Raw genomic sequence first — 15,498 nt, 5'->3', positions numbered from 1 at the left:
AGCAAATGACGTTGCTGCCATAAAAGGGTTGCATGACCTTATTTGAATGATACTTTGACGTCATATCTCACGTGAATTAAGACTGACGTCGTTGTTCTAAAAATAGAGTATTATCGATTGTGCGCGAACGAGATTAAAAAGGTTCCTTTCGCAACTCGAACCAATTTTTGAAGAAGAATCATACGGAGGATCATACTTTTTAAGTCGTATTTTGATAAAATAATTACAAAATGTCGCTTTATCCATCTCTTGAAGACATGAAAGTGGAACAAATGGCCCGGGCACAGGTAAAATAGCTCGTAAAATTTGACATTTCGGTGCAGTTTTTCGAAAAAAAGGTGGAGAGCGTTCTGTTTGATGTAGCTCCACTGCTAACGGGCTTGAGTATTACGTACGATTTTTATCTAAATAGCATTCAAATTACGAAACTATGTGTATAGGTATTGAATAGATAGCTTTATTGAGCTAAAAAACAGTACATATTTTGAGGATTCGATATTCTTAAGTCGGTTTTGTGCAGCTGAGAAGTTGATGATTTGCAAGCAGCATCTTCAAAATTACAAAATGGCCGCTTCTTATTACTGTTTCAGTAAAAGTGAGTTTACTTGGTATCTTACAGAGTTTGCTTCTTTCTTTCTCGGTATTTTAGGCACAACAAATGCAAGCACAGCACCAGGCAGTTGGATATACGGTGAGTTGCTTAATATTGCTTTGTTTTTTCATTACCAATTGGGGAAAAATATTTTTCATACGAACTACCTTCAGTCATAACGTACATCACATTAGTGATTAGTCGTGAATAATTGAGAATGTGTTAATTACTTTAACTTTATATTAAAGACTGAAAGGAGGCTTTTTGAGGAAGGGGGAGGATAGTCTTGAATATACTTCGTTTGCAATAGACGTTATAGCCGCCATGTTGGAAGAATTTGACAAAAGATTTTTCAATTAATTCTTTTGTTATATCTTTCAGCATGGCTGACATCCCTTTTGTTATTGTGCTCTCTTGGGATTGATTGCAAACCAAGAATGACACTATTTTGTCACAGAACTCATCTCCCCTTCTAATTTAAATTTGTTTTTTCTTTTATTTTCCAGCCTGCGTCTGCACCAGCACCTGGACAAGCAGCACCAGCACCATCGGGATATAGTGGCCTATACCCATCATTAACTGACTACATGGGAATTGACGTGTCAGAGGAAGCTGTGAGGCAACATGTTCCTGATTATGTAAGTGAAAGAAGTTCTTTATGTGAAAATGCACATGTTCTAAAATAAAAATACTGATAGAAAAATTTTCTCTTTTTCTAATAAAACTGTTTGACATGGCCCTATGAAAAATCTTGAAGGAAAGTAGATTTCCCTGGATAAAGAATAATTATCATTATTGTTATTATTATGTTCATCATCAAAATTCAAAATGCTTCTTCAGTCGACAGCTGTTGTACCTAGTGCTGGAGGTGCTCTTGTACCACAAGCAGGAAATGTTGTTGCCCCAGTGTCTGGACCCCACAACCTTGGTATTCGCAGGGCAGAAATTAAAGGAGGTGTGCGCGAGGTTATCCTTTGCAAAGACAACAATGGAAAACTTGGACTAAGAGTGCGTGCTGTCAACAAGGGCATATTTGTGGCATTCGTACATGCCAATTCTCCTGCTGCCTTGGGTGGATTGAGGTTTGGTGATCAGATTTTACAGATTGATGGGGAAAACATGGCTGGATTTGACACAGACAAAGCAATGAGTAGACTGAAGAATGCTTCTCCACAGAGAGTTGTTTTTGCCGTAAGAGACAGGTAATCAAATTTAACATTTATGCATTAAAGCTTCACATGGAATCCATGACTTTCAATGCCAACAGAATAATTCAATGCCACATCATCTCAGATTTTCTGACAACTTAAATAAACCTTAAGGGAATAGTATAATTTTATCAAAATATGTTAGTTTTAAAAATCAAGCTGTTTATCATATTGTTTATGCTGTTTAGTACAATTATGTGGTGTATTTTTTACAATTCATCTAGGCCATTTGAGCGAACGATCGTTCTTCAGAAAGACAGCACTGGCCATGTTGGGTTTGTGTATAAAGATGGAAAAATAACGAAGATTGCAAAGGACTCCTCTGCTGCCAGGTATTATTGGATTTGTTGAGATACCTTGATTTAAAATCATAATAAAATTTGAAATTCCTATTTTTAAAATATTATATGGTGACAGGACGCTACTTTCTACTTTCGACGTTTATGCGTTAATAAGCTTTATATTTCATAAACAGGCTCTTTTGGGGCTGATTAACAAAATACCAAAATTTGGGGAAATTTAAGGAATGTGTATTTGAGATATAACGCCCTGAACGTTGGGAGAGATGATATTTTGATCAGCACAAAAAACTAACATTTTCGCTAGTACCTGGAAGAAGAATTGCTTGAGGTTAGCAGAATTTTGTGAAAAGTTTAAAGCACAAGATATGAAACACTAAACGTTTTTTAGCATGAATGAGAGATAAAGAAAAAAATTGCAAAAGTAGCAGCCTTGTCGTTATCCTGCTCTGTCTTATATGGTAATAATTTCTTTTTAATCTTTCAGGAATGGCTTGTTAACTGAGCATCACATTGTTGAAGTTAATGGACAGAATGTTGTTGGACTGAAAGTATGTTTTTTAGTTGCAATAATCCAGTGTTCGAGAAGATAAATTAATAAGCATGAGACTCCTAATAAAATGTCCTCAATGGAATAATATTTACACCTGGCCCGAAGATGAAAAACATTTGAAAAGTAGAGACCTGTTAATACAAAAGCCCTCATATACCGTATATGAAGAATTTATTTCTACAAAGGATTATCCAAATCAAAGTTTGTGTTCACTAACTACGTTTAGTAGGTACTGATTCTAAATGGACTAAAACTTATTTTTCTAGGATTCAGAGACCAAGAAGATCTTGGAGAATGCAGACAGGACTATAACCTTGACAATTGTACCTTCATTTATTTGTGAACACATAATGAAATGGTAAGAGTATTATAAATAGACACTTTTTGTATTAATTGGTTGTATATATGTTATATATGGATGAAATAAAAACAATTAAATTTAATATCACTATTTTGTACAAAGATAGTGTAGGACATCAGTAACAAAATCCAATTAATTTTTTTGGTCCTTGTTTTGTTCATGCGTAAATGAATTCAGCAGCTACATAGCTAGTTTTTTTTTTCAGATATATGGTGTTCTATTCCATAATTATTTTTTTTATGCATGAACTTTTTTGTGCATGTTTGAAAATGTTCTCTTTCTTTTTTTTAGCATGGCATCAAGCCTGGTGAAGAAGAGCATGGACCACTCCATTCCTGAAGTTTAACTCAACCACAAAAAATATTCCTGATCTATATCTGGTAGCTTTCTTCACAAAAATAGTTAAATTATCAGACAAATATTAGACACACATTTATGTTATCAAAAATCTGTTTTTAACTACTGGTTTTCATCTCAAAGATGTTACATTGTATGCCTACATTTCTGCATGAGGATTCTGCTGCAGTTTTAATTATAATAATGGTCTAATATAAAAATAGTCTTGAGTACAGTACAGTACATCTCAAAATTTATAATTAAATTCATAGAGCAGTTCCTATGGTGTTATGTTGATGAAAATGCTAAGAGCTTTGACAAAAACAGTAATTTTTATAGCAATCATAATAAACACTCACTTGTAATTATTGTGATCTTTTTAGAGGTTTTGTTATCGAACAGCACTGTCAGTGGAAGGTTAAAATTGCTTATGGAAAGAATCACGAGATAAAATTTAACATTTGAGCTACAAAATATTAATTTAATACAAATAGCAATGATTTCTTTTAGCAAAGTAATAAGCATATATCAAAAAAAATGTAAATAAAGGAGTTTGATTTTGCATAAATGAGCGCCCTATTAAATCTTATTAGGGACTGTTTATTATTCATTAGAGGTAAGGATGAATAACCATTCACTTGGGGGTCCTTGACTTACTGCACCAATATAAAAATAGACCTCAAATCTTTAGATTGGACATAATGGTCTCCCATTTCAGACCACACATCATTCCTTTTATTTCTTTGTTTAACAGTTGCACATGAGGAGACACATATGGATAAGACTCAAATAAAGAATCTTGTACTCAAGAGAATGATACTAAAATGGCATCTACTTACAAAACCCAAATTATCTTGAGACCAAGTGAAAATATTTTATTTCTTTTTGGTATGACATCGGATCTTAAGTGAAAACACAAGGAGCCATAGCTACAGGTACAAAGCTTGTATAAAAATCAGTACTCGGCCTATCCTATCCCAGCAAGTTATAACGAGAGGGTACTTTGTTCCCATTTTGGATCTCTAACTTGGATGCAACCTTTTCCTATTTAAGACCATGTGTCATTCTCTAGAACATCAATACAACTTCGTTTAATTGTTGCATAGGAGAATACAGATGAATATGCATACCACTAGAATAAAGAATCTTATTCTCAAGAGAATAACACAGTCTGAAATGGGAAATCATTTTGCCCAAAATGAAAAGGTCTATATGCTGTACTCGTAAACTTGAAATATGAAAAGGTCTATTTGCTGTACTTGTAAACTTGCTTCGTGATATGTTAATGTTGGAATTATAAAAACTGGTTTTTAGAAGCTTGCAAGCAAAGGTTTCACAAGAATGAGAGCATCTTCTTGCAAGACATGGCTTAATATTTAACAGTGTAACAGTGCTATATAATTACAATATGAGTAACTGAAGAACATGTTGAGAAGTTGTCAGTAAGATCAGTGTTACCCATACATAATTTGTGAAGTAACAAAGAAAAATCTAAGTTAGCAATAGGTCCAAAGGATAGTAAGCTAGAAGATGTTGAGTTTCCAGCAAAAAGAAATAGGCTGCTTACTTTTTCTGCTGTCAAGGTAGCTATGTACCATCTTCTGTACATCAGTTCACTGGTCACACACAAAGCATCAAAATGTAGAGGCTACAAGGTAGTTTCAAAGGATGAAATTTGAACTTTGTAGGAGCAGTCCAAGGCTGTTCTAGACCACTGAAGCGATGTATAGAAAGTGGTGAAATTAAAAAACTATATATGACATTTTTTTATAAGGTTTAACTATTATATACCTCAACAAGTCAAGAAACAGAAGCTTAACATAGATTTTTCATTCAAGAGAGATTTTACTAACTACAACAATCAACCACTGTCTGTAGATCTGTAATGCTCATCATCGACTGTTGTGTAAATGTGTCCTTCGTTGCTCAAAAATTCTATAGCATTCCTAGGTGGGATGAAAGAGAATTAAAACAATTATTAACCTGTAGGAATAAGGCATCTGTTATGTTTTGTGTTATTACTGTCAAGTGACCAGAGTTACCAGCTAGGCATGCAGTCAATCAATAAAGTCAGTGGGCATTTGATTCTCGATGTGTACGCTCGGCTATCATTAAAAATGTGAAAAACAAAGACTTAATTGAATTATAAATCAAATTACCTTATCTGCATCTCTGGCACAGCCCTTAACCTCTGTCTGATGGTAGCAAGACCCATTCCTTCTTCAGAGTTGGTCGATGAGATCAATTCATGAACCTAAAGATTAACTTAAATATTAATTATCCTTGTCAATTTGCCTAACAATAATGTGTCAGTAAGTGGTTAGCAGACCCCTTACAGACACCTTAAGGTACAGTATGTGTTGATCACTCAACTTGTATATATTTCTTACCTGTAATTTTACTCCACTAAGACCAAGAGCACTGCCGCCAAACCCACTGGTTTCCATCTTGCCTGGGGTATTGATCATGGTACCTCCCTGATAACCACCTTTTCCAGGGGTCATACCAACACCAGGAGTATTTCCACATATCTCTGGTTCCTGGGGATTAAAAAATAAATATATCCACAATTCATTTGCAGCAGAGGGGCCCTGTTACGGGTAAATTCTGAATGGCTGACATGAAGGCCACAAACTAGTGATGATTGGCAGACCACTCTAATGTATTGCTGACAGCAAGGCCCTGTTGGGTAAATTCTGACAAGAAACACGAGAATGTTTTGAAATTGAAACATAGGCAGTTGTAAAATTCAGATGGAGGTCATTACTACCACCTAATAGGGTAATAGGGCCTCAGCGAAGCACAGCACCTCTCCAAATTTAATTCCAAGAAGATGAAAACAAAACCAGACATGCCTTATAATGATTGCAAATTTTCAATGACATCTTAATGTCATAAGAAATTAGAAGTTTATCAACAGTGTGCCTGTTCAACGTCTCTGTTCATATATTATAAGTTTGGTGTAGGACACTGATTAATACCAGTGGCAATGGAACCCCCCTTTTGTAAAATCTTTTGAAGATAATCATGTTTTACGCTCAGTTGAATGAAAATGGAAACCCCTTTTGTGAAGCAAATCTACCAGCTTTTTCTACATGACTGCTATTTTGGAACCCCACTTTTTAAATCCCTGGATCTGCCACTGCATCCCTGGCTATCTCACTATGATGTCACAACTTTTACATAAGGGGGACAGAGTTGTCAAGAACAATTAGAAATCGGAGTTATTTTACTCTGGAGCTGAATTAATAGCTCTGATATATCTATGATTTCTTTGTATTGCTGCTGTTTCGGTCCCCTCCCTTGAGTATGATTCTTTGACTTAATTAAGATTGTTTTATGTAACTTCATAGTGTTATGCTATAATCAATGTTGCAACTGTCATCTGCATTGTTCAATTGACGCAACAGAGCTCATTTCATTGGGAAAAATGTGATTGTAATGAAGAGTATCTAAGAAGAGAATGTACAAGAATGAATACCTTTTGTAATACGAGATGTGCATGGACCACTTCCAATGTGTGATGTGTGAGTTGGTTGAAGTCAGTAATGGGCACAAGATTGAATGCTATCACTGAACGACTGTTTTCTTGAAATGACTTTAAGTTTCCAGTTACTTGGACATATGTATTCTCCCTAAAAAGCATTATCAAAGAAAATATAACTTTACAACCATATAATATGACTTTGATTCATATATTTATTTAAAGCCTTGCAATTATTCTATTTCACAAGCTAGCAAAGCAGTTACAATAGCCTTCTAAATCCCTTAATACCACATGGGAGATCCAAGCAGGCGTGGTTAGCAATAATTATACTCTGGAACAGGATGAACAGATACTCTAAAATCGTGCTCGCTCTCTGGAACAGGGCATATGAAATAATGCTCTCTCTCTCTCTTAGGGTATCTATTTTCGCAATTATCTGAACATGTTTTTTTTATATACAACAGAATATGGTTTTCAGCAATTTTACTCTACACAGGGTAAAAATTTCAGTGATTTTATTCTGGAACAGGGTTAGGGTTCAGAGGGCTCAGCGGTACATTACTACCCTAAACGGGCAAGAGTAACCCACACCCTTCTTGCAAACAATTGACGTAGTATATTGATAAAAATACAATGAATTGCACCTAATACAATAAATAGAACAATAGAATATAATAGATTTTCTGAATACATTTCATCAACTGAGTGCTATGTAGGTTTTCTCAATACCACTCAAGCTCACCCCCCCCCCCCCCCCCCCCCTAGCTCCATCCACCCTGGTAGTTGAAAAACAAGAGCTTCTTGCTGATTATTTCTCACCTGCAAGCTGACCTTCTTTCACGCTCCTCGTCGCTTTCCTTTTTAAAGAAAAAGACAAAGCTAATAGTTAACCAGTGGAAGAAACAATATTTGTCTGTATACAAGGAAAACATCAATGTTACATCCATTCACCTCATTTTCATTAACCCATTTTTTAACGACAATGTCTTCTCCTGTCATGTCATTGACTGTGTATACAATGTTAGTAGAGGATTCCTGTGCACTTCGGATGACTCCCACAAAGGTAACCTAAAGAAATGGAACAATTACAAACAAAAGAACCATTAAGAACCCAGTAAACTAGACTTAGGTAATTATAAACTTTATAACCACCCAATACCTTTTGATTGACAATTAGCCAACTATTGGCCAACAAATGGCATCCAAAGAAATTTAACAACACACAGCATCAGCTGATTATTAGTTGACAATTGGCCAGTGCTATAAATTCTTTTTTAGGGCTACCTCAAATAAGGGTCAAGACTAGTGGCTTTCAATCAATTAACAACTTTGTGTCAAAAATCTTCTGGCATTCCAAAATTTGTAACACTAATCGGTGTACAAATGGGTGTCTGCTATGAGTACCTTATTAGATAAAAATAATGTTGTGCGAAGTAGTGTTGGGATATATTGAACCTGCAGTGTTCTACCACCATTTACAAGTTTCCATGAGGCATCTAGACCAGTAGATTTTGAAAAGTTTATATCTCAGAGGTTTTCAATGTAAAACTCGCAAGTTTCATGCATGAAGCTCTATAGTTGTGTGTGAATGGGACCATTCAGTGACCTGCCCTGAAGGTTATCTTGTGTGTAGAAAAATCTGATTTGTTGAGATCTAAAGTTATATATACATGTAACTATACATGTATGTACCATGTTGACACCTGATGATGAGACCAAATAATACATACCTGTATCAAATCTGTGTAAGGAAGCTTGAATACATCATTTGCACGATCATATATTGCACTGTTTAGTTGTTTTATGGTACACGGAATGACTGACTGTGCTTTACTGCTAGACCTCTGCAAATGTACATTAAAGGTAATTAGGATTTCTATTCTTTTTTTATCATTCTTTAGTTACTAATTACATTTTGTTCACTAGTAATAACTTGGTAACTTAAGATTGCCAATAATTTTATTTAGTTAAAATTTTTTACCCATTTTCTTTCTTTTTTTCTTTTTTCTTTATCTATCTATTCAATTTTTTGGTTGATTTTTTCTTCTAATTACCAATATCGATATCTATTGATGGGTTGCAAGCATTCCCAAGAAAGTTAAAAGTGAAAAGCATGTTGTGGTGCTGTTAACAATGGATGCTAATAAAAAATCTTTTGTTAAATAGCACCAACTCTTCCAAGAGAGGCCGTCATGACAAAAGTGCAATCAAATACCTTTTTTTCTTGTGAGCTTGATGTAGGTGAAGCAAACTGATTGTCTTGCATATATCCACCTCCTCCAAACTGTCCACTAGTGTCCATGGACTAATAAATATTTTAATATCATTAAATTATTATTTTCAATACATTAAAAAATAAATTGATCCATAGTATAGCACATAAAAATCATATTACTTAGTGCAAGATAAACAATTAATTACCTCATATCCACCACCGAAACCTGGAATACATAGGAAAGAACAGATAAGACTTACATAAATTAATTTTATACATAACACGAGTAAGCTGTAAGGCTTACGAGTGAATATTTTCAATCGATTTATAAATGTTAAACCTGCGTAAATTAGGAATTCTATGCTATGGGCCTAAAATGATTCTTTTACATCGTAAAGAAATTTTTTCTAAGAAATTAAGCCACACAAAGAGAGAGGGGGATTATTTTGAAGAAGGAAAACTAAAGAATTTCCAAAACATTCCAGTTTGGAATGTTGTGAAAGCTTCGTTCGAATCGAAGAAACAAATAGAATAATAATCTATCAATTAAGGTTCATAGTTATATTAAATCGACAGAAGAATAAATAATTCTCTTACCTCCGTCGTTCCACATTTTATCTAGTAATGAGTAGGTAAAAATAGAATTAAATCGAAGCTTTGAAATGCTTTTCTTCTTCAACAAGTTTTCCTCAAATAATTGGCGCGAAAAATCAATGCGTGCGCACAATTTCACTTGCACATGCATAGGTACGAGAAACGCGGGCTCGAGTAAGGGAGCCAATCACGAACAAGTACAAGTGACAGACAGACTGTCTGACAGAAAGAGATTGAGAGCGTTTCAGCCAATCACTAATTCCCGTCCACCAGCAGACGGGCTACTCAAAATCCTAGTGTTTCTGGGCAGACGGTCTTTCGCGCTCTCCCACTCCCCCCCCCCCCCCCCCCCATTTTTTGATTATTTTTGGGGGCGGTTTGTAAATCCCATTCGCAGTGCGTAAATTCCCATTTCCGCCAAAAATAGGCGAATCTCAGCTCCCATTCTACCTCTTCTATATTCAGGACTCTCGTATAACTGTTTTATTAGCATAAACAGTGCTATTAACTGCCAAAGCGCTAAATTGGAAAATCTAATGCCGGCCAAGACCACGGTCCAAAATAAATTGGCGCCTCATGCTCGGAAGGTTTCGACTAATATCCCGCTAATGCGCCCACCCTGTTAATACGGTCACCTTGTTAATACGGCCACAAAGTTTTGGCCTGAGGACTGGTCATTATTTAAGTCGTGGGGGGGGAGGGGTGGAGGAGAAAATGGGGGGCTCTCAAATTTTTTTAGTGGAACAAGGGGGGCCTTCGAAGATCAAAAGGAGGATTGGGATGATAAGGAGGATTTTTTAAACGATTCAAGGGGGGGGGGTACATTTTTTACATTTTCTCCTCCATCCCTTCTCCCCTCCCCTCCCCGAAACCAATCAGACTTATAGGGCCAGCGGCATCTCCCATCAATTTTAACTTCTTGGAAACAAACCACTTCCCTGGAATTCCTTTCTCCTCTTGTTTGTGGATTTCTTGTTTATGCCAGAAAGAATGGCGCAAAGACTTCAAGATCTGTTGGTAGAGTGATGGATGAAGTGAAAGAGGTATGTCGATTATTCGAGCTAAGAGCAATGGTTTTGTTGAAGTCGGAAGTGAACTCAGACTTTGAAAAGTGAAACTTCTAGCGCTTCGAATTTTGAGGGAAAGCTTATCCCTAGCTTTTGCATTCCAAGATGGATAGTGAAATCTCCGACAAGTTTATTTCTGAAAGGATTCTACAGGAACTTAAAGAGACTCTACAAGCGCATAACACGGTACCCCAGACCGATCTGGCGAAACAAATATACTCAACAGTACTCAAAGTAAAGAACATCCTTGATAGTCTGGACAAAAAGTCTCTCAGAAATGTTGCTGAGAATTTAGCCAACACTGACATTCATTTTGTCCTGGAGCTGTACTTAATGAAGTCTCATTACATGATGCAGTCAGATGAAAAAACACAGACTAGCAGTGTCACAGAGGCAAAAGCAACCCATCCTTCAACTGACGGCCTCATAATTTTCCCTCTTTCTGTAGCTGTAACAACACAAGTACTAACACATCTTATCGCAAGCAAAACATTTGCTATTAACCTAGCCTCAACTAAGATACTCGAGCTACTTTTGAGCGATCTAAATGTCATGCTGTTACCAAGCTCAAACCCAGACCAGTTCAAGATACTCCTTGGTATCATTGACTTTTTGTGGGCAATGTCGAAAATCCCTGCTACCTTGCCACAGTTTTGGAACTTGTGTGATACTGTTTTGATTCTCCTTAATGTGTTTCTCAATTATAAAGGAGCTTTTGAAAGTTTGACTACATTGGTTAAATCATTGACCTTGTTTATTGCTGCTGAAGTTATAAATGAGGAGACAAGTGTGTACTTGCTTGCAGAAGAGAGTTGCTTGGATTTTGTCACAGACATTCTTGCAAAGTCTTTAAGAAATGGCGAGGAGTGGCTTAACTACCATGGTGTGTATGCTGTAGACATTGCAAAGTGCATTGAGAATATGGCTCGTTTTGCAGGCTTGCGAGAAGCCCTCTTGGAGAAGGGATTGATTGAGCTGCTTGTATCTATGATTCAGATAGGCGATCCTTATGATGACAGTTCTGCAGCTAGTGCCTTGAATGAGCTTGTACCAACCGATGTCACTGTCGATGTTCCTGTTCTTTTTCAAGGACTGGCATCTTATAGCAATGATACCCCAGTAGTTTCACAGAAAGACAAAGAAGTTGTTATCAGAGGGAACAATTTGTCTACTGACAAGCAGGAAATGGCTGCTGCAGATGGTAACCACAATGAAACAAATGCTGAGGAACAGCAAAGCCTGACAGAAGCTCAAAATACGATACCAGGTACCGAAAATAAACAGGAAAAACCAACAGACTTAAAAGAAGAATTGAGCTCCAAAGAGCATCACCAAAGTCTAGATAAAGAGGAGGACAGTGCACGTGAAAGAGATGAAAAACAACTAGATGCCAAGGAAAAAGAGAGACTTGTAGACGGTCAAGATAGGAGGCAGGGTGGTCTGCAGCAAAATGAAACAATGACAGCCCCCAGTGAGGGGAAATTGAGCTCAAATGTACAAAATCTAAGTGTAGAAACAGATAATGACACTGGTGTTTCAACCATAGCTAGTGAAACCACAGCAAGTACGGGTATTGTCATAGCAAAAATCGATGAAAAACTGAAATGTTCAGCTGAAGAGAGTACTGACTGTGATATTGCAGAGGATAAGGAAATTTCAAAAACTGCAGGGATGGAAGACAAGAAAGAAGAAAATATTGTAATGAATAACAGACCAAGCCATGAAAATGACAGGGCAAGGATTTGCAACAAGGGAAATCAGGTTTTATGTGGTGATACTACAACAACAAGAACAACAGATATCAGGGGAACACAACAAAAGTCAACCGAGAAACATTCCCCACATGAATCGCCTCAAAACACAAAAGCCAAAAATGGTACAAATCAAGAAGACATTGCAGCTCATGTACGGAAACAGCTGGAGAACTTGGGAAAAGAGGAAGAAATTAAATACATCCCCATCACAGCACAAGTTCAGCCAGATGTAATCATGCCACCAAAAGCTTCCGCCCAGATGCCATTCCAGCATCAACAAGCTGGAATTGATCCCATATCAGGCCAGAACTTGCATGGCATACACAGCAGTCTAATAGACTTAGGCGTGCACAACCTGTATGATGAAAAACTGGTCAGCCTTTTGAGCAATGTACTGGAGGAGGCAAAGCTCAGAGAAGATGGCATCTTCGACATACTGAACAGTGTGCCTGGGATCTACAGCTACAAAATGCTAAGAGTAGGAAGCATGCAAAGACAGCTCAGAGTGGTTCCTGCATCCAATGCAGGTGTTATTGCACCAGTAATCCATGTGCAGCCTGAAATAGACTATCACTTGGTACTTAAGATGTTTGTTTTCGAAACAGTACCAGACCATGGTAGCAACATGGAATTTCCAGGATTCACCCTCATTGGGCCTGGTACGAGAGAATTCCAACAGAACTTGAAGAGTGGAGCTTTTGCTTTGTGACACCTCAATTTGCTGAAGGGAAGATGCAGTACTATTTGTCTGCTGATAAATTGAAATTAAGTTTTTTGGGCCCAATCATGTTATCTTTTATATCCATGCTAATGAAGTACCGATTGCTTAAGATGAAGGGTGAGTGCTTGGAGCAAAAAAATCTCATACGCAACGGAATCACTGTAAGAAAGATTGAAGAGAATGGCCCTGCAGTAACAGTATACTATTTCTATAAGTATCTCACCATTGACTATGTGTTGTCACTACGGCACATTCAGTGGCCTTTGTGTGCTGCTGAATGGTTAAATCGTCAAAGGCACTGGCCCGACAACCACACTGTCAAAGACATTGTCAATTATGGTTGTCATCTGGTGCTCAAACAACCACCAACTCTCCCTAAAGAAGACCCACTGTACGGCATGTTCTTCCAGTACTCATTTGCAAGAGCAGAAAATGTTCTTCTGAATAAGTTGAATGAGGATAACCCGGTACTTACAGAGTGCTTGCACGTGTTAAAGTTTGTGTGTGAAATGCACTTTGACAGGCCGCAACTGTTGAAGTCCTACCACATGCAGACAATAGTGTTGCTGGCTGCCGGGCGACTTCCACAGTCACATTGGAGATTGGATAATGTTGTCAAGCACTTGCTGGATCTATTGGATGACTTGCTACATTGTCTTGTAGCCCACAATCTTCCTAACTATTTCATTCCTCAGCAAAATATGTTCCAGCAGTTTTCTCCTTATTTCATTTCAGTTGTCGCACGTAGGGTTTCCAAAGTCAGAAGAAATCCAACAAAATACCTGACTCCTAGCAGTGACCCTGCAAGGTTTGGTATCTATGTTTTATGAATGCAGTCAGCATAAACATGCAAATCAACTCACTCATGATTACCAGCTTACCATTTACCCGGAAAAACCGGCAATTCAGTTTGGAAAACATATGGTTTGTATCATTCCGATCGGAACTGTTCCGGAAAACTTGTTCTTCTGATTGAGATAATCCAATTTTCCCAAATTTTTTCGTGTTTTTTTTTTCCGGTAGACGCGTGTACCAATTTTTGAAAGTCAAATTTCTTTTCTCACCATTAACTAATGAATTTTCCAACTGGATGGATTGATTTAAATGGTAAGCACCTCAGTTAATCAGCTCAGGAAAAATTTTTTGTTTTGGACTTCCTGACTTTACTACACGATATAAATGAATAAACCAGGACTAAATAATAAATGAATAATAAAGAGAAAAATAAATAATAAATACAGTAGATAAACCAGGACTATACTCGCTACTTAAAGTGCAGTCATGTCTGCTGTGTTGAGGTGTAATCTTGTACAACAATCTTTATTTCACCCCACAAAATTAGCATTGTGCATAAGAATAAGGGTAGAATTACAAAACATAGGGATAAAGGCAGCTTATTTATAGCTAACAATTAGAATAATTTAGGTTTATTTAGGTAATTTAGAAGGTTCAACTTTGGTAAATATGCAAATAACACTAAAAACAAACAGAACAAACACAAGCAGACATTTTTGAGTGGAGGGTAGTTGCAGTCTGTGTTTTGGTTTTTCAAGGGTGTGGCCTATAATTAGTTGGGAACCAACCATAGGTTTTGGCTTGATTGTTTTGTTTTTCCCTGACCGTCTAAAACGATCCAATCAGGAAGTGCCTCCTTTCCATCATGTGGCAGCAGAGACTAATTACTATGCAGGTTTTCAGTCTATAATTTTTTTTCATTGAGAAAGCTTTAGAGAAGTATTCAAAAACTAACCAACTTTCCTTTTTATTTGAAATTTGGATGAACAATTAATGGGAATTTTATAGAGGAATACACAGCTGCAGATATGCAATAACAGCGAAACTCCGAGGGATTAGGTCAAATTTGCCCTCTTTTTTTTTTGTAGAGTTGTATAGCCCCTGACAGTGAGTCCTGAGAGCAATTGTTCTGGGGGACAAAACCGGATGGATTTTTTTTACAAAAGAGAAAGACGCCCTATTGTTTCGTCCCCACAACGATTCCTCTAGGAAATCAATGCAAAGGGTCTATTTCAGGCAGTCGAGAGGGCATTCCCTTTTTTATGAATATTATTTATAAGTAAACAAATTAATATTTTTAATGACGTCATTAGTACTAGATAGTAATATAAGAACTTATATAACACTACAGGAATAGTAGCTTAGCCAAACAGAGCGCAGAATTCGTGATAGACCATAATCATTAGTAGGTTTACACTAAAATACTTTGATCCAGGTTTGAACAGAAAATAAAGACGTTAACAATTTTGTTGACAAGAATGTCATTTAATTTTATCTAAAAATACATTATGAAAAT

The 15,498-nt window shown here is 36.7% G+C and overlaps 2 protein-coding genes and 1 pseudogene across 2 annotated transcripts; 2 read left to right on the top strand and 1 right to left on the bottom strand.

Moving 5' to 3' along the window:
• The first annotated feature begins 124 nt into the window (after positions 1 to 124).
• Positions 125 to 3,917, top strand: LOC116303745 (syntenin-1). Its single transcript, XM_031713332.1, has 8 exons — positions 125 to 287; positions 650 to 691; positions 1,099 to 1,230; positions 1,433 to 1,794; positions 2,025 to 2,132; positions 2,587 to 2,650; positions 2,919 to 3,010; positions 3,305 to 3,917. The coding sequence occupies exons 1-8, from the start codon at positions 231 to 233 to the stop codon at positions 3,357 to 3,359; spliced, it is 912 nt and encodes a 303-aa protein (XP_031569192.1). The 5' UTR covers positions 125 to 230; the 3' UTR covers positions 3,360 to 3,917.
• A 116-nt stretch (positions 3,918 to 4,033) lies between these two features.
• Positions 4,034 to 9,740, bottom strand: LOC116303746 (replication protein A 32 kDa subunit). Its single transcript, XM_031713333.2, has 10 exons — positions 9,649 to 9,740; positions 9,258 to 9,277; positions 9,052 to 9,141; positions 8,567 to 8,680; positions 7,788 to 7,904; positions 7,656 to 7,693; positions 6,831 to 6,984; positions 5,740 to 5,889; positions 5,509 to 5,603; positions 4,034 to 5,295 (listed from the first exon to the last, which is right to left on the bottom strand). Exons 1-10 carry the CDS (start codon positions 9,662 to 9,664, stop codon positions 5,211 to 5,213), a joined length of 879 nt encoding a protein of 292 aa, XP_031569193.1. The 5' UTR covers positions 9,665 to 9,740; the 3' UTR covers positions 4,034 to 5,210.
• An 828-nt stretch (positions 9,741 to 10,568) lies between these two features.
• On the top strand, positions 10,569 to 15,450 carry LOC148912966 (uncharacterized; annotated as a pseudogene).
• The last annotated feature ends 48 nt before the right edge of the window (positions 15,451 to 15,498 follow it).

This window comes from Actinia tenebrosa, unplaced genomic scaffold (assembly GCF_029948245.1).
Source record: "Actinia tenebrosa isolate PJP-AT-01 unplaced genomic scaffold, QUT_ActTen_1.0 PGA_scaffold10__47_contigs__length_13832649, whole genome shotgun sequence".
Taxonomy (NCBI): Eukaryota; Metazoa; Cnidaria; class Anthozoa; order Actiniaria; family Actiniidae; genus Actinia; species Actinia tenebrosa.
The sequence above is the reverse complement of the archived record's forward strand: the minus strand, read 5'-3'. Positions and strand labels throughout refer to the sequence as shown.

What these genes read in the sequence shown, in the direction of transcription:
- LOC116303745 (XM_031713332.1), top strand. Translation starts at nt 231, where the DNA reads ATGTCGCTTTATCCATCTCTTGAAGACATGAAAGTGGAACAAATGGCC. An exon ending in AACAAATGGCCCGGGCACAG is followed by an intron (nt 288 to 649) that starts GTAAAATAGCTC and finishes TCGGTATTTTAG; the next exon opens with GCACAACAAATGCAAGCACA. An exon ending in ACCAGGCAGTTGGATATACG is followed by an intron (nt 692 to 1,098) that starts GTGAGTTGCTTA and finishes TTTATTTTCCAG; the next exon opens with CCTGCGTCTGCACCAGCACC.
- LOC116303746 (XM_031713333.2), bottom strand. An exon ending in AATGGGTTAATGAAAATGAG is followed by an intron (nt 7,694 to 7,787) that starts GTGAATGGATGT and finishes TTCTTTAAAAAG; the next exon opens with GAAAGCGACGAGGAGCGTGA. An exon ending in GAAAGAAGGTCAGCTTGCAG is followed by an intron (nt 6,985 to 7,655) that starts GTGAGAAATAAT and finishes AATGCTTTTTAG; the next exon opens with GGAGAATACATATGTCCAAG.